The sequence below is a fragment of the Cinclus cinclus genome, chromosome 24, assembly GCF_963662255.1.
Source record: "Cinclus cinclus chromosome 24, bCinCin1.1, whole genome shotgun sequence".
NCBI lineage: Eukaryota > Metazoa > Chordata > Aves > Passeriformes > Cinclidae > Cinclus > Cinclus cinclus.
Window position 1 is genome coordinate 4,091,630 of NC_085069.1, and position 17,287 is coordinate 4,108,916.

Below are 17,287 nucleotides of genomic sequence, written 5' to 3' on the forward strand. Positions count from 1 at the left end.
CTTGTTTATCATCATTTGTTGCCAGGCTCAAAAATTAGGTAGATATGAGAAATTTGTGCATAAAAGTTGTAAAATATTGTCACTAACCCACCCCCACACACCCATTTTATTTCACACTGACAAAAGCTGAGATGAATGAGTTGTCTGGCCCTTCCCACTTTGTATAGTCATTGGCTGGCTTGGTTCTAAAAGGGATTTTAAAAAGGGGAATAATGTGCCTTTGCCTGGGATCTGAGACTGTCAGGGTGCTGAAAAGCTGATCTGTGAGCTGCCACCATGCAGATCTCTTGGGCTGTGTGTGCTGTCTGTGTCGTGACACAAATCACATTTCAGCCTGCACGAGGGTGGCAGATGTTTAAAAATGATGCTACAGAAATCATTCCTGAGATCACTGAAAATACAGAAACACCCATGGAGCCGACTTTCAGCAACAACAACACAATGAATCAGGCAAAACATGGAGGAAGACACATACAACAAGCTCCAGAGCTTAACGGTAAGAAAAATACCATTATTGCTGTTATGGATCATAGCAGACAATTTATAAAAGAATACTTGTTGTCATATATATTTGTTTATTAACACTTCTGGCTGTGGCCCAACTGCTCTAAGTGGTAGGGATTTAGATCTACTGTTAAAGAGGTATGAATATAAACATTAGAAAGAATAAATTGGAGTTCACTGATGCAAACATTGTCTTTCTGTTGAACACTGCTACTCTGTCCAGCTGCTCTCTGCAGACAACTCCAATACATAAAACCTGTAGTAGATATTACTTAACACTTCTCTGTGTTTTGTGAGGAAATATCACAATTTATCTTTTCATCTTTAATGTTTGGATGGAGGAATGGGCTGACAGTGGAGGCAATGATATAAATTCGTGATATCAGGAACATCCACACCAGTTGAGACTAAGATCACACATCAAAAGTGGCACACTGAGGTTGTGTTCAGCTAAATGAGAGAAGTGTGCTGTCCTTTGCTAACAGGCAGATCTTCAGCCAGGTTCCAGCAGCCAAAAATTCTTCAAGATGCATTGTCACTGCACTTGACCAAATATCTAACTTTAGCAGTGATGCAAGACACCAGCCTTTTTAGGAGAGACAGAAGATGGAAAGCTAACACCAAACAGAGAAAAGTAGTTTTAAAAAAGTTTGCCACTGGAAAACAGGGCAAGCTAGGTCCTCCAGACACACAGCATAAAGCACAGAGCAACACAGCCACAGCTCAAACTTCAAATTCCCACTGTTGTGCAATCCAGATCTTAGCCAGCCTCCTTTTTCTGGGACAACTGGAAAGCAGTTGTGAATTTCTGCTGCAGCTGTTATTAAGGCATTTAAAACGAGGAGAGGAGAGGAGAGGAGAGGAGAGGAGAGGAGAGGAGAGGAGAGGAGAGGAGAGGAGAGGAGAGGAGAGGAGAGGAGAGGAGAGGAGAGGAGAGGAGAGGAGAGGAGAGGAGAGGAGAGGAGAGGAGAGGAGAGGAGAGGAGAGGAGAGGAGAGGAGAGGAGAGGAGAGGAGAGGAGAGGAGAGGAGAGGAGAGGAGAGGAGAGGAGAGGAGAGGAGAGGAGAGGAGAGGAGAGGAGAGGAGAGGAGAGGAGAGGAGAGGAGAGGAGAGGAGAGGAGAGGAGAGGAGAGGAGAGGAGAGGAGAGGAGAGGAGAGGAGAGGAGAGGAGAGGAGAGGAGAGGAGAGGAGAGGAGAGGAGAGGAGAGGAGAGGAGAGGAGAGGAGAGGAGAGGAGAGGAGAGGAGAGGAGAGGAGAGGAGAGGAGAGGAGAGGAGAGGAGAGGAAAGGAAAGGAAAGGAAAGGAAAGGAAAGGAAAGGAAAGGAAAGGAAAGGAAAGGAAAGGAAAGGAAAGGAAAGGAAAGGAAAGGAAAGGAAAGGAAAGGAAAGGAAAGGAAAGGAAAGGAAAGGAAAGGAAAGGAAAGGAAAGGAAAGGAAAGGAAAGGAAAGGAAAGGAAAGGAAAGGAAAGGAAAGGAAAGGAAAGGAAAGGAAAGGAAAGGAAAGGAAAGGAAAGGAAAGGAAAGGAAAGGAAAGGAAAGGAAAGGAAAGGAAAGGAAAGGAAAGGCTTTTGAGAATGTGGAGCACTCTGTTCCTCCCAGGCAGCCCCACCAACCCAGGTCAGAGCAAGTTGGTTTTCTTGTCACTTCTCAATATCTTCATTTTTAGCCTCTTCTCTGAATCAACTGGCAATCTTCCCCACTGCATATTTTTTTAAGTGGAAACCACTTAATAATTTAATTAAGAAATCAAAGACTGAGGGAGACTGGGCAGTTGTTTTAGATACACAATGGTCTTGCATACTTAATTTGGTATCTTTAACATAAGGAATCCAAATTATGATCCCAAATGGCCAGACCTTTCTGGAACATATGCACCAGACCATGAGTGGCACCTGCACACTTACAGGACAGGACATAAATGCACATAATTGCACCTATAGAGCTGAGGGAAATGCCTGGATATTTAACTGCCTGTGCATTATGGAGGTACAACACACCTTATTCAACACATTATTTTATTTACAGACAGACATAATTTTTTTAGGTGCTTAGGGAACTTGGGAGTGTTACACTAAAGTGCACATGTTCAGTTGCCAGTATTTTTGTCACAGCAGATAGGGATTGCTTAATTTCATTAATGCAGTCCTTCAACCTCTTCAAAAATGAAATCTTGCTAGCTGTACTTTGAGAAATATAAGTATACTTTGACAAATGTAAATCTGAGCACTAAAAGTCTCCTGTTTCTGTACTTCACAGGAAATCCAAAAATTAAAATTCTGTACAAATACTATTCTGTCACTAACAGGAGAATCAGGAATTCTCAGAATTCTCTTTTGCTGAACTAAACCTTGTACCCAGTGAGGAGAATGGGCCCAACAGACACAGCCTTCTCTCTGAGCTGATCTTTGAAGGCTTCCACCACAAGTACTGTTCTCAGTTACAACTGTCCTTTTGACTAAGAGAAGAACATTAATGTGTTTGTCTAGATGAAGTTATTTGATAAGTACTTAAAATCAAATTTTGTGTCTTCCTAACAAGTCAATTAACCAAGGATGTCATTTGGGATAAGAAATACTCTTGGGAAGAGTTATGTTCCAACAACTGGGAAGATTCTAAATACTTAATGCTAAGAAATCTTGTATTTTTTAATGCTTCGTTTGCCTATAGTTATCCATTGAGAAAAAGGAGAGGAAAAAATCTATAAGATTCCTAAGAGCCAGAAGGTGCCTCCAGCTCTCTGAGAGGAACTATATGGGACATGTAGAATTACCACAGAGAGTAGTAAACCTGGAAAAACTGGTACCTGAATAGTGGGAATTCCTTAGTGCTGTTGTTACCTGTGATTTCTCTAACCTGGAACACATTATCCAAGCTAAATATCATTTAAAGAACACTTCTTGTTGCAAAAGAATTTAAATCTAGAGTCAACATCTGAAGTCAATAAACTAGAGCAGTGGGGGAAGGTGCTGTCCACAGGTAAATGAAACCAGGAGAATATTGTCCAAAATTCCCAGCTCCTGCTGGGGCTGGGCTCCAGAAGCTCCACTGCCCCCTGAACAGCACTGATATGAAATGTATCTGGTGGATTTTATTCACCAATTTGGGCATTGTTATTCAGGGGTCTTACAGCTGGAGTAGCTGAATAGTCAGGAGCTGCATGAGTGAGCTTTTTGAGATATTTCTCCTCAAAATCTGAGTTCAAGACATTCAGCTTGTATCTAGCTCAGAGATCTGCTGCAGGAACTGTCCTGGTTTGACACTGGCCCAACACCAGGCACCCACAAAAGCCTCTCTTACCCTTCCCTGACACAGCTGGGCAGTAGAGAGAAAAATTAATAAAAAAAAATCTATCAGATTATAGCATTATTTATAATAATAGCATTATTTCTGGTCTGAAAAGAGAATGAGATAAACCAAGCTGGAGGTAGCTGCAGGTACCCCTTGGAGGTTTATGAGTTAAGGACCAGGAGGAAAACACACCAAGGGCAAAACAAGCTTGGCTTAGAGATACAAAGTGGCTTTTTAGTAACAAAAAATCAGAGGTTAATAATGAGAATTAAAATAAGACCTTAAAAACACATTTATTCCCCCAACCCATTCCTCCTTCCCACTGCCAGCACAGGTAGACAGGGCATGGGGGCTATGGTGGCTGCTCAAAGGTGGCAGAGCAAGCAGGCAGGGATTAAGGAATGAGCAGGAATTGAGGAATGAACAGGAACAAAGGAATGAGGAGGAACTGAGGAATTAGCAGGAACAAAGGAATGAGCAGGAATTGAGGGATGAGCAGGAATTAAAGAATAAGCAGGAATGAGCAGGAGTTGAGGAATGAGCAGGAATTAAAGAATAAGCAGGAATGAGCAGGAATGAAAGGATGAGCAGAAATGAAGGAAGGAGCAGGAATGGAGGAATGAGCAGGAGTTGAGGAATGAGCAGGAATGAGCAGGAATTGAAGAATTAGCAGGAGTTAAGGAATGAGCAGGAGCTGAGGAATTAGGAGGAGTGGAGAAATGAACAGGAATTGAGGAACGAGCAGGAATTGAGGAACGAGCAGGAATTGAGGAATTAATGGGACTTGAGGAATGAGCAGGAGCTGAGGAATTAGCAGGAGTTGAGAAATGAGCAGGAGCTGAGGAATGAACAGGAATGAAGGAATGAGCAGGAATTAAGGAATGAGCAAGAATGAAGGAGTTATTGGGACTTGAGGAATGAGCAGGAATGACCGAATGAACAGGAACTGAGGAATGAGCAGGAGCTGAGGAATGAGCGGGGATGAGCAGGAGCTGAGGAATGAGCGGGGATGAGCAGGAGTGAGCAGGAGCTGAGGAATGAGCGGGGATGAGCAGGAGCTGAGGAATGAGCAGGAATGAGCAGGAGCTGAGGAATGAGCGGGGATGAGCAGGAATGAGCAGGAGCTGAGGAATGAGCGGGGATGAGCAGGAGCTGAGGAATGAGCGGGAATGAGCAGGAGCTGAGGAATGAGCGGGGATGAGCAGGAGCTGAGGAATGAGCGGGGATGAGCGGGAATGAGCAGGAGCTGAGGAATGAGCGGGGATGAGCAGGAGTGAGCAGGAGCTGAGGAATGAGCGGGGATGAGCGGGAATGAGCAGGAGCTGAGGAATGAGCGGGAATGAGCAGGAGCTGAGGAATGAGCGGGAATGAGCAGGAGCTGAGGAATGAGCGGGGATGAGCGGGAATGAGCAGGAGCTGAGGAATGAGCGGGGATGAGCAGGAGTGAGCAGGAGCTGAGGAATGAGCGGGGATGAGCGGGAATGAGCAGGAGCTGAGGAATGAGCGGGGATGAGCAGGAGTGAGCAGGAGCTGAGGAATGAGCGGGGATGAGCAGGAGCTGAGGAATGAGCGGGGATGGAAGGGTTGCGCTAATTAACGTGTTCCTGTTCGCAGACGCCGCCGGGTTCAGCTGCAGGGAGGTGCGCACCTCTCGCTTTGTGACGGACGGGCCGTGCCGCAGCCTGAAGCCGGTCAAGGAGCTGCTGTGCTCGGGCCAGTGCGAGCCCTCGCACCTCCTGCCCAACTCCATCGGCAGGGGCAAGTGGTGGCGGCAGAACGCCCTGGATTATCGCTGCATCCCCGCGCACACCCGCACCCAGCGCGTCCTGCTGGCCTGTCCCGAGCAGGAGACTCGGACTTACAAATTCCGAGCGGTCACGTCCTGCAAGTGCAAGCGCTACACTCGCTTCCACAACCAGTCCGAGCTCAAGGACTTCGGCAAGGAGCCTGCCCGGCCCCAGAAGAACAAGAAACCGCATCAGTCCAGAGCCAGGAGCGGCAAATCCAACCAGCACGAGCTAGAAAATGCTTACTAGGAGGTGGCTCTGGGTGGCACAGGCTAGCAGCTCTGGATGTTTTCTGAACCATCACGAGGCGCTCAGAGGCCACGGCGTGATGTTCTGACTGCAGTAGGTTCCAATTCCTTCTGCTAAGCTGGGTCAAAGGCTCACATAGGCAAAAAATCGATCAGATTGTAGCACTTGTGGTCTGATAGGAGAATGAGATAAAGCGAGCTGGAGGTGCCCCTGGAGGTCCACGCGAGTTTGTGTGTCCTGAACGAGCAGGAGGGCAGAGGGAAGTGGAGCTGTTGTGACAATCACGCTTTGCTAGAAATCATTCCACTCACTTCAAGAGAAAAGAATATTGAGATCCCTTTCCCAGACAATGATGCAGGACAAGTTTGCAATTCGGGAGGCTCCAGGAGAGTTAGCACTCTCTGCAGGAGCTGTAGGAAGTTAGGGGCAGCAGGGATTTCAAGTTATGGTGAATGAAGTCAAATTGTTGGAAAATTAACACACTAGCAGATGTCCCCGTGCACCAGGTGTTTCCTCTCAAACACAGAAATCAAAATACGACACTAGTGCTCTCAAAACAGAAGTAAAAGTGTGGCAAATCTATTTCATACTTTTAATTAAAAGATTATGGGGTCGACAAATTCAAAACTGAGATTTGGCAACTAAAACCATATTGATTTCAACCATATTGAATTCAACAAATTCTCCTAAGTGGAGCAGATTTATGAAGAAGATGCTCCTCCTTAACCAGATAACCTCACTGATGTTTGTCCTGTAAACAGCTGGCATTATACACAGTTTAACATAGAAGATGCTGATTATTCCTTATTTCCTAGAACACGTTTAACTTTAATATCAGCTTAGATACGTCCATTGATGTTTTCTGTTCTATAGAGTTTGGATTATCTGGCCACACACTCTGTAGCACTAAAACTGTGCAAGCCAAGCTCTGTGAGTGAGGTGATGGTTCTGCATTAAAAGTGAGCCTCTGCTAAGTCAGGAATTCCTCTAGAAAAGTCTTTAGGATATGCAGCTTTAATAATTCTTAAGTTTGGCAGCAACTTTCCTTTACTTAGCTTTTCAACACTCAGACTAATGCTCGTGTTTTTACATTAAAGAATATTGCTAGAAAGTGAATTGTCACATACTGTATACATCCTGTAGAATTTATGCTGAAATAATATAAACTGTGGAAATTTGCAATGTTGATAGATTTTTCAGTTATTTTATGTGGGACCAGAACCTAGAGAGAAAAGGGATCATTTCAGAGAGTGAATTATGTATTTATTTTTTTCCCAGAAGTTATTTATGCAATGTTTTAACTTTTAGAGAGCTAGAAGTAATACTGCTTTAAGAATATTAGCCTGTTATTTTTAGTTTTAAATACATTGTTAATAAAGTAGAAACAATGACTAATTATAGAAGACTCATTGATTTTCAGCTACAGTATAAAGCTGATTTCCTACAAAGCCAGGGATTCACAGAACAGTCAGGCTGTCAAGTCCAGTTTCTGTGATCAAAAAGTGTCAAGATCCTTAATTCTAACAACCTAAACATCCCTGAAGAATCTCCATCCTGGAACTCCTTGCTCTGCTACAGGATGTTTCTCATGGAAGAAGTCTTCCTGGGCAGATGAGCAGCTCAGAATTATTTCTGTATTCTCATTTCTGCTTCCCCTGGACATTTCCCGATTTGCATGTTCACAACCAGATAAAGCCACCAAAGAAAACAATAAATCTGTGAACTGTCAATCAAAAGTTCTTGATTGAAATCTGATTTCTTCAGATTTCTTTCATTGAAAAAAAAATAAGAAAAAGAAATGTGGAATCCCCTTGCAAGGGCTTTCAAGCAACAGTTAAAAGTATTACAGTTTGGTATTGTTGATCTATGTTCATTTTAATTTAGTCTTTAAGAAACATTTTCCAATAAAGTCAGAGAAAACTGAGCTTGGGCTGCACACAGCATGCAGGTCTTTCAATGCAGATGTAAAGATGAGCAGCTTTTTCAAGACAACCAGTATATAAGTTGTCCTTTCCTTACTATGACTTGATACACGGTATAAAAACCCAAAATAAACCATTGTCACAACTGCGACAACATTTTCCAGGTTTATCTTTGACTTCATGAATTTGACACTTGGGGCATAATTTTCAGAATTCAGTATGAGCACCTGCAAGCACTGCTGAAGTGAGAAAGGCACTTCAGCTCTCTGGAAAGCTGTTCCAGTCTCTCAAACATCCAAAATCAACGAAACTTTGTTTTTGAGATATTGATTGTGATTAGGCACTGAAAGAGACTTGCTCCACTTCATCTCAGACTTCATCCTGGGTTTCAGGCAACTCAGAAGCATCAGGCCTGCTTCAGGTGAACCAGTAATGTCTTTCCTCCAAATTTCTCACTTAGAAAAAGTCCTCTTACCCCAAAAAACATGTCCCATACAGTTCTTGTCTCCCAAAAGTGCCAGTGTTTCCTGCTGTTTAACTGCCACTCAGAATCTTGCATTTTTCTGACTCCCAATATAAGGATTAATTCTTTGCAAGTTATAAAAGCTTTTACAAGAATCCCAGTGGGTGAAAGGTCCTGGGGCACTTTTACTGCTGTATTTCCTCTCAACACCCAAACTGTTTGCAGTGAGTTCTCATTGGTTTCACCCCAGGTTAAAGGTGGATGAGATGAGCAGTCTGCAGATGTGATTCTGTAACCTTACTCCTGAAACAATCCCTCCAACCACCGTTTTTGCAATTTATGTTATCAGGAGAGGAATAGGAAATAGTGTTTTGCTAACAGCTGGAAAAATCAAAATACAGGATGTTTTCAGAGGAAGAGGTAGACTGCCAGATTCTCCTCCACCCCCACATCCATGTGGGTTCTTTTCAGACAGAAAATGGGACTGTTCATTCCTTCATTCATTCATTCATTCATTCATTCATTCATTCATTCATTCATTCATTTTTACAATCACCCTCTATTTTTTTAACCTCTAATGCAGGTGTGCATCATCTGGCACTAACTGTGGGTTTGAGAAAGTGTCTGTAGGAAATTTGGGGTTTCTCTTTTACACAAAATTATATATTTTCAGTTCTTTTCAGAGAATGGACAGAGACCTGCTGTGTGCTCCTTCTACAAAAGCATTAGATAGTTTTTCTTTGAAATTGTAAATTCTTCAAACGAGAGTGAATGTCTTCATTGTCATTTTCACAATAAAATAGCACAATTTGCATCATTTAGGTGCTGCTGAGGTACAAGTAGTAACAGGTCACTGCTTTTACCTTCCCTTGGCTGGAGCCAGCTGCATGTCAGAACTGAACAATGCCATAATGGACAACCCTCAGAAAAGCAATCAAGTCATTTTTTTTTCAGACAGAATTCATGATTTCTCCAAATCTGCTTCTCCCCCCCCACCCCCCATTTTTATCTCCAACAATTTGTGTGGACCATGGAACATTCTCTACAATACACTCCCTGGCTTAAAATAGTCACTGTGCTTACCTCATTTCTTTTTCTGGCAAAAATACAATTCTGCTATTATTCAGTGAAAAATAAACCTACCAGCAGAAGAAGGATCCTGCTGCTGTCCACAAGGCCCCAAAGATTTTGCACAAGGTTCATCTTTTTAAAAAGAAATTGCACAATAAAGAGCATAACTTGATCCAGTGAGGTGCTAGGCCCAGCAAACACATCACATGTGTTCTGCAAGCGTGGTTGAGAAAGTCAGCATTGTGAAATATAGAAGGAATAAACATGTATTTTTTTAGCCATATGACATCAACTTATAATTAGCTTGTTTCACTCAAATTAGTGCAGCATATGGGCACACAGAACAACTTTTCTATAATAAACAGCCCTGAAAGCCTTAAATTGTCATATAACATATTTATATGTAGCTGGAGATTGGATTGAACATGCTGTGCAGCTGTAACCTGAAATTTGATAAACTGGACCTCCCCTTGATGGGCCAGTAATAGAAGTCCACTTCTAAAATAACTCAGCATTTAAAATAAAGCCAGCACAAATTGCAGAACTTGCAGCACATGCAGCCAATGTCACTTGGTCACACAAAACATTGCAGCTGCTCCCCTGCAGTCCTAGAGACACCAAAGGACAATTCAACTCAAATGTTTTTTCAAGGCATTGACATTTGTCTTCTCAGGATTGTGGAAACAGTTTTTAACACTGAATGTTGGAGAGTCAAGCAGCAGAGTGCATGGACAAGGTTCATGATGCCTTGTTGCCATTTCATTGAATTGGGAAGATGGGGCTTTGCTGTATTTTTTCATATTATTCACCAGAATGAATTTCACTCCGGGTAGAGCACAGCAAACACAGTGTGTCTCAAGACCAAAGGGAGGAAGGAATGCTGATTGTTCTTTCTCTCTTACTCATTTGTGATGCTGTAGCCCAAACTGGTAATTTCTTTCAACCCTAAAAGCTTTCACAGTTCTTCTGTGAGAACAAGTTCTTGCTGTAAAAAGAGGATAATAAAACTAATCAGTAAAACCTGAGAAAAGGTAAAACTCATCAGCACATGTCCTGCTAATTCTGAAGTAAAAGTATAACAAACACAAAGAGAGCCCTTAAAACACCTCAGCTTTACCACATCACAGTGCACAAATAAATGGAACACTTCCAGGGATGGGGCAGCCACAGTTTCTCTGGGCAGCCTGCTCCAGTGCCTCACCACCCTCACAGTAAAGAATTTATTCCTAAAATCCAACTCTCTAAACCCATTGCCCTTCAGTTTATGCCCAGACTCCCTGGTGCAGAGCCCTGCCCATGTTTCCTGCAGACCCATTTAGGTGTTGCAAGTGTGTTCCAAGCTCTTCTGGAGCCATAATCATCCATTTTAGCCCTCCCAGGTGAGGCAGTGTGTGTCATGAATCTCTTTTTATTTGCCCCACATTGGCCACTTCAATTACAGCTGATACAGTGGGCTTGTCGTGCCACTTGGGAACTCTCACTTCAGAAGGAAATTGTGAATTTTCTTATGAGCTTGAGAACACGTTGGTCTGTTCTTGGTCTCCAGAAGGGTAATACCACGGGCAGTAGCCCCAAGCCCTTGACTGAATCCTGAGTCCCAAATCCTTGACTGAGTTACAAATCCAAAGCCACTGAAGATCCCACATCAGGCTGTCTGTAGCACTAACCCTAAGGCTCAAACTTTCTAGTTCATGGCTTTCCAGGCAATTTAAATATACACTCAAGCCAAGGAATAACAGGGTATTTATTTCATGGTTATCAAGCCCCTAAATTAAACAGACATCATTGTCAGTCCACCAACAATTTAATGCTTGCAGCATGAGGTTATTTCAATTAAGAAAACAGCTCAGCTCTGGCTAAATAAATAAGTGATGTCATTCTTCATTCAGACTTCCAGATTCTTTGGTGTAAAAAGTTCCCTTAGGAGAGGCTTTGGGACACGGTGGCTCCTCTGAGACTATTTACATCTCTCAATTTCTCTAATCTCTTCTTCCTTCCTTCCTCCTGTCTCTTTCCTTCCCTTTCACTATAAACTGGCCAGTGTTTAACTCTAATGCTTCCACTCTGCCCAACATGCTTTTAGAATTGGGTGGTTGTTGGTTTGTTGTTTTGTTGGGGTTTTTTTATAACCAGAAATAAGGCTTAATTTTAGGTAATTACTTTCCCATTTGGAGAGTTTTGCTATTTGCAGGGCCTTATTTTTTTTCCCTAGTCAAATTAGCAGGAGAAGTTTGTTTTAAAAGTGATAGTTTTCTCCTAAAATTGTTCTTCAGATTAAGGGTAGCACTCAAAACCAGAAAGTTCTCATTCATGTTGAATTTCTGCATGTCTAGAAACAAAAGTAGTGCTATCAGGAAATTATTGAGGGGAGGAAGAGGACAAACAATGACATAGACTTCTAGTGAAAATATGTGTGGATTTAAGCCTGATCACCAATTAGTATGGGCTTCCAAATAAATTAACTTTCAAATCAGACGTGCCCAGAGTCCTCCTAGGAATTAAAAATGGGCCCATTGGAAAAGATACTTTTCTCTACAACTGTTTTTTTTTTGTTTCTTTTTTAAGGAACATCTCTAATATGGCATTGAAAACTCACAATCAGTCATAAGGATTGAACTCACACTTGCAGTGGACCAACAGGACTTTGTGGAATGAAAAGTGTTAATAAATGCAAATATTCAATGGAGCATCATCCTTAGTGGGAAAACTGGCATAATTTCAGAATGTGAGCATCATAGCCTCAGACAGATCCCTTTTTTTTTTTCTATTTGGAATGCTGTCTGTCTAACCTGTAAGGATTTTAACTGTTTTTTTAATATTTTGGGGGTTTGGAGCCTCAAAGGGGCCATGGGATGAGTGCAGCTGGTTTGTAGCACAGTCTGAGCTGGTAGTTTGCATGTGAGCAATAAACTCAGCCCACATCCAATTTACTTTTAAGCTACACAGCCCTGAAATCTGTAATTCTGGTTTGGTCAGCAGTGCCATCACCCTGCATTTACTGAAAAAACACCACTATTATTTTGAAGTATGTGTTACGTATAGACATGCCAAAGGACCTTGAATTTCCTTGTATTTCTCTGCAAACAGTGGAAATATAAATTCTAATATATATTTAGAGTGCAGATAGAATGACACAGGCCAAAGGGTGTTCATGCAAATGTTTTTTATGGGTGGTCTTTGGGGAAATGACAATTATGGTAAAACTTATTTGGACCTGGCTCTTCAGGGAGACCTCACACACAAGTCTGGTGAAATGCTGGTCCAGAAAACTTTAAAAAAAAACCAAAAAAACCCCAAAAATGTAAGCAAGAAGGAAGTCATGCCCAAGAGATAACAGCAACTTATATGGATTCCTGTGGAACTGTACTGATTTTTAACATTTGGGTCATAAAACAGCATTTAAAGGACAATCACCCAGATTGTATTTATGGAGTTTAAAAAAAGATGTATGTATGAAAGGCCAAGAAAGCCATGCTAATCAGCCAGAAAGAAACACATTTAGCACTAATAACAGAAGGATTCTTCACATCTGCAACCCATGGCAATTTAAATTAGTTAATTTTCAGAAATTTCACTCTAAGTTACTGGGCAGTATATAGACATACTTTGCTCCAATTAGCACATACATAAAAGATACAGATGTGAAAGAAATAAATGGAAGTAGAATAGGATAAATATACTGCAATTGTGTGGCAAGGTATTTGTTAGGGAAGAAAAGCAACTGGAATATTGCAAGGCAAATCAGGAAAGCTGAAATGGGGTCTGAATTACTGAATCCATTTTACTTCACTGACCAGAGCCTTGAGTCCTGTGCATGCTTGGTGTTTTGTGTCCTAAATTACAATATTTGGCAAGAAAAAAAATTGGGTTTTGTCTTTGATCCTCAGTTAAAGCAGACTGAGAAAATCCCTTTGTAATTGGTTAATAGTTCATGGGGCTAAAATTGTTGTTGTAGCACAATCTGTGGGAACAACACAGGAGAAACATTTCCTGCAGAAAGAATGCTGAAGTTTAATTACTACACATCACATGAGGGAGAATTTCAATTTTTAGGGCCCTGTGTTCAGGCAGTTACTAGGTAGCCAGCTTGTAGTGAATATTGATGCTTTAGTCTAATCTCTGCTGTGCCAGAGAACAGTGGAGGGGCCTCATTCTCATGATGGGGTAGGAGGAATGCTACACATTTCTTAGGTCTTATCATCATGTACATTGCTCTGCCAGGCAGTTTAATTAATAACTGTCGACATCTTGTCATTTATCATTACCCAAACAGGAGGCAAGGACCCTTCCATGTGCATGCTGTACAAATAAATTAAAGTTGTCTCCCCCAGTCTCACGGGTTTGCTGCTGTCACTCACTCCTGTTGTCCTTCCTGCAGTTCAAAGCATTGCATCTTATCTTGCTCCCAGGACTGGGCAGCTATTTGTGTCCTGGAAAACAAAAGCACATGCAAGCCTGGTGGATAATCAACCAGCAATATTGCTGGGGAGAATTAAATTATTGAGTTCACCGGGAAACATTTGCCACCAGATTTTAAATGTACAACAAGGAAGACTGTTTCATGAGCAAAGAAATACAGAAACATCACAGTCAGATAATGATGTCAAGCTTTTTCACTTTTTTTTTTCATTTCACTTTTCCAAATGTCATCAGAGCAATATCTGATTTTCATATCACAATACTAACTACTTCAGTGTAAGTAAATTGCTCATCTTTCTTAGAAATCATATGCAGCACATAGGAACACCCAGAATGGCTCTGGGTACTGTACAAGATTTTGTTTCCAAACAGTCAAGCCTAAAATACTTTCTCTCTGTGAATGCCCTGAACCTTAATAGCAATTTGCAGGTAAAAACAATTCCAATGGAAATGAGAGAGGTAGCAAGATAGACACACTTTCAAACACAATCCACTTTTGGTAAATAAAAATAAACAGTTTATTGGTGGTACTCTACATCAGGGACACAGCATGCCAGGGACTGCACACAGGGAAACAGGAGCCACACAGATTTTGTTATTTAAGTTTAAAAAAAACCCCTAAACTGAACCTCATTTTCTTTGTACAACACACCGAATTGTGAGAAATTTTCATGCTAATTTGTGATTGGAGACAGAGCTCCCTGTCTGTCCAAGATAGATGATGGAGCATCTCTGTTTTCACTTTGCAGGCACCTGTGGCTGCAGCTGGAAGTGATGGATTCCTGCAGGGAGTGCCAGAACCTCCCAGGCAGAAGAAGGGTCCTGGCTGCCTTTAAAGAATCACATTAAGCTGCAACTCTCTAAGGTGTTTGTTAAAGCCACCAGGATGATTCAGGTCACATTTTCATCAGGAAAACAGACAAGAAAATTGTGGCACATGGCAGTGTGACCCTATGAGGGTCTATCCCTTAGACTGGCCCTATGTGCAGGAAGCTTCTGCAGCACTGGAGAATGTGTCTCTTTCAAACCATACACCAACATTTCATGCTCAAACATGCTCCAACACCAGCATGCAGATAAGTGCAAACAAGAAAATCCTGCACCAGAGCTTGCGAGATCATCTGGTCTATAATGCCACAGGGACAAAAAGCAGCAGGCATGAGATGGAGCAAAGGCAAGAGCCCTTCCACATGCCAGCCTGAGCTGAAGCCCATGGCAGCCTAAGGCTCAGGTGCTGAAGAGCTAAACTGTGAGTGCATTTTAATAATGTGAGATGTGGTAATTCTGGCCCCTTCTGGCTGCAGTAAATTGCCCTGTTTGGCTGGAGCCAAGCTGAAATAGCACGTTGGGCATGCATCAGGAAATTACCTCAGAATATACGAAGCCTCAGCCTCTAGGTGATAAGTAAGGGCCCAACAAATTAATCTCATCATCTGCATTCATCTTTGGATGCTACTCTGTGCCAGGCCACAGTGTGTGGGCTGGAGCCTATTTTTTTTCATTTGTCTAACTTAAATTGGTAGTTTGAGTTACCATGATACAAATGTTCTATTCTGTGCTGTCTGCATGGTAGATAGTTCTTACTGAAATAGGAAGAATTATCATGTCATATTTTACAGACACGTGGACAAATGATTATGAGCCTTCTATTGTCAACATATCTTGAATTATACATTATATAAGCCTGGTGAAGGGAATTTATGGCCATCCTTGGTCTATTTTCCTTTAATGCCAAGTATTTTATTAATAATTGCAATGTAATTACTTATTATGCCATTCAGAATCCACTCACTTTCTACAGTCTATCTCTGAACTGCATTCTTCACTGTATTATTAAGGCCCTTCAAGATCAAAAATCACCTTTAAGTGAAAGGGAAAAATATGAATGTTTCAGCAGCAGAAAGAACAGAATCATTACACCTCTCCCTTTTTTTCCATGACACATACAGTGATTACTGCAGACATAAGGAGGACAGGTAAACTTTTCTTTTGCCTATATTCTCTTTCCTGTGTTCATTGTAGAGATAGCAAATGGAGGATCTGGGTGTTTTCTCCAAATCTGTTATTTATTTTAAAACTAAAACTAAAAGCATTAAAACTAAACGCTTTAAGGCACATGAAGACCAATTTTTGTGCAGAGTTTTTAGATTCTTCGATAAATTTAAGAATATGTGCTCAAGAGACAAAAACCCCACAGAATACTGTGAGAAACAATCCTTTTACTGCAATATCAGTCCTTAATTATTAATTTCTAATCCTTGGCAAATATAACCAGAGGAGAATATATGTAATATAATTCATTTTCCAGTTCCTTTTCTTCATTCTGCAAACAGTAGCTAACAATGCATTTAGTATTGTTAGCTCCCTGAATGGTGGTTACACATGACAGATGTACCAAAATTTAATTTTCTGTTTGTCTCTACTTTCTAGTAAAGGGGAAATTATTCCTCTTGGATGAAATCTAAGACGTGCACAGATGGGAGTACAAGTACAAACATGTGAATATTTCCATTGTAAGACTCTATTAGTTTAGTTTTTTCTGCCCTTTATATTGGTAATAGATTTTTGCTCCACAAAACCATTGAATCAAATGCCTCTCAAATAAGACCACCCTGCTGCTATAAGTCCATGGAAGAAGGCAAAAGTCTGTGGCAGATGACACAGAATTAAAAAGAAGGGGGTTTTCTTGTGCCAGTGGATTGTACTGCAGGAGAGAGTTTGTGGAAGGATTCTTTCTGAAACATTCCTCAATATTTTACCTCTACTCCTCTAGTGAAAGCCAGAGCATGTGTATAGCTCTGCTTTGGACAAATGCAGAATGACCTGCCTTCCAAACTGAGCTGGAGTCAGCTGGAGATGTGCTAACTGCCTAAGAGGAAACAAGAGCAGAGAGCAAATTCCAGAAGAGAAAGACCCTGTGCAGCATTAACCCTGTAGGAAACCTAGGACATTGGAAAATACATCATTACCTATCATAATTCATGCAAAACCCCAAGCTCCCAGGGATCTGAAGGCCTAGGACTGACTCCTGTGGTGAGAAGATGATTTTCGGGGAGAGGCAATTCTTACTCCTGCAAACACAGATCTAAAGTTAGTCAAGGTATGAGAATTTGCAAATCAAAGATATTTTTTTTCCTTTGCTTCCGTGTTTAAAAGAAGTTAAACACTTTAAAGTAGAAACAATACTTCATGTTCTAAAGGAAATTCAATATGTTCATGCATATTTGGATGGCTAAACAAATCGAAGCACACAATGTTCACTCTTTCTGCACAGTGGGTGAGGCAAAGCTACTACCTTAAAAGTTTAAAAAAAAAATTAAAGTGGCCCTTAAAATTTATCCACATTAGGATTTAGTCCATGATCTCCTACTGATGATAGGTAAACCCAACTGATTTATAGATGGCCTTCCATTGTCAATGTGATAATGAAGGGGGATAGTTATTCCATCTATTAAAGTCCAAACCTCTGTGGCACAGAGTTCTACACTTTGGCTACGAGGCCAGAGACAAGTGGGTTTTTGCAAGGAAAGGGGAGAGAAAAGGTCAGAAGCTGATTTATTCATTAGCCCATACAAGAGCACAACAC

The 17,287-nt window shown here is 41.5% G+C and overlaps 1 protein-coding gene across 1 annotated transcript; it reads left to right on the forward strand.

Moving 5' to 3' along the window:
• Positions 1–276: 276 nt before the first annotated feature.
• On the forward strand, positions 277–5,826 carry SOST (sclerostin). Its single transcript, XM_062508249.1, has 2 exons — positions 277–496; positions 5,405–5,826. The coding sequence occupies exons 1-2, from the start codon at positions 277–279 to the stop codon at positions 5,824–5,826; spliced, it is 642 nt and encodes a 213-aa protein (XP_062364233.1).
• Positions 5,827–17,287: the final 11,461 nt, after the last annotated feature.

Bases quoted from the DNA above. Each gene is read 5' to 3' on its own strand.
- SOST (XM_062508249.1), top strand. From the start codon at position 277: ATGCAGATCTCTTGGGCTGTGTGTGCTGTCTGTGTCGTGACACAAATC. The intron at 497-5,404 runs GTAAGAAAAATA...TCCTGTTCGCAG, and splicing joins ACAAGCTCCAGAGCTTAACG to ACGCCGCCGGGTTCAGCTGC.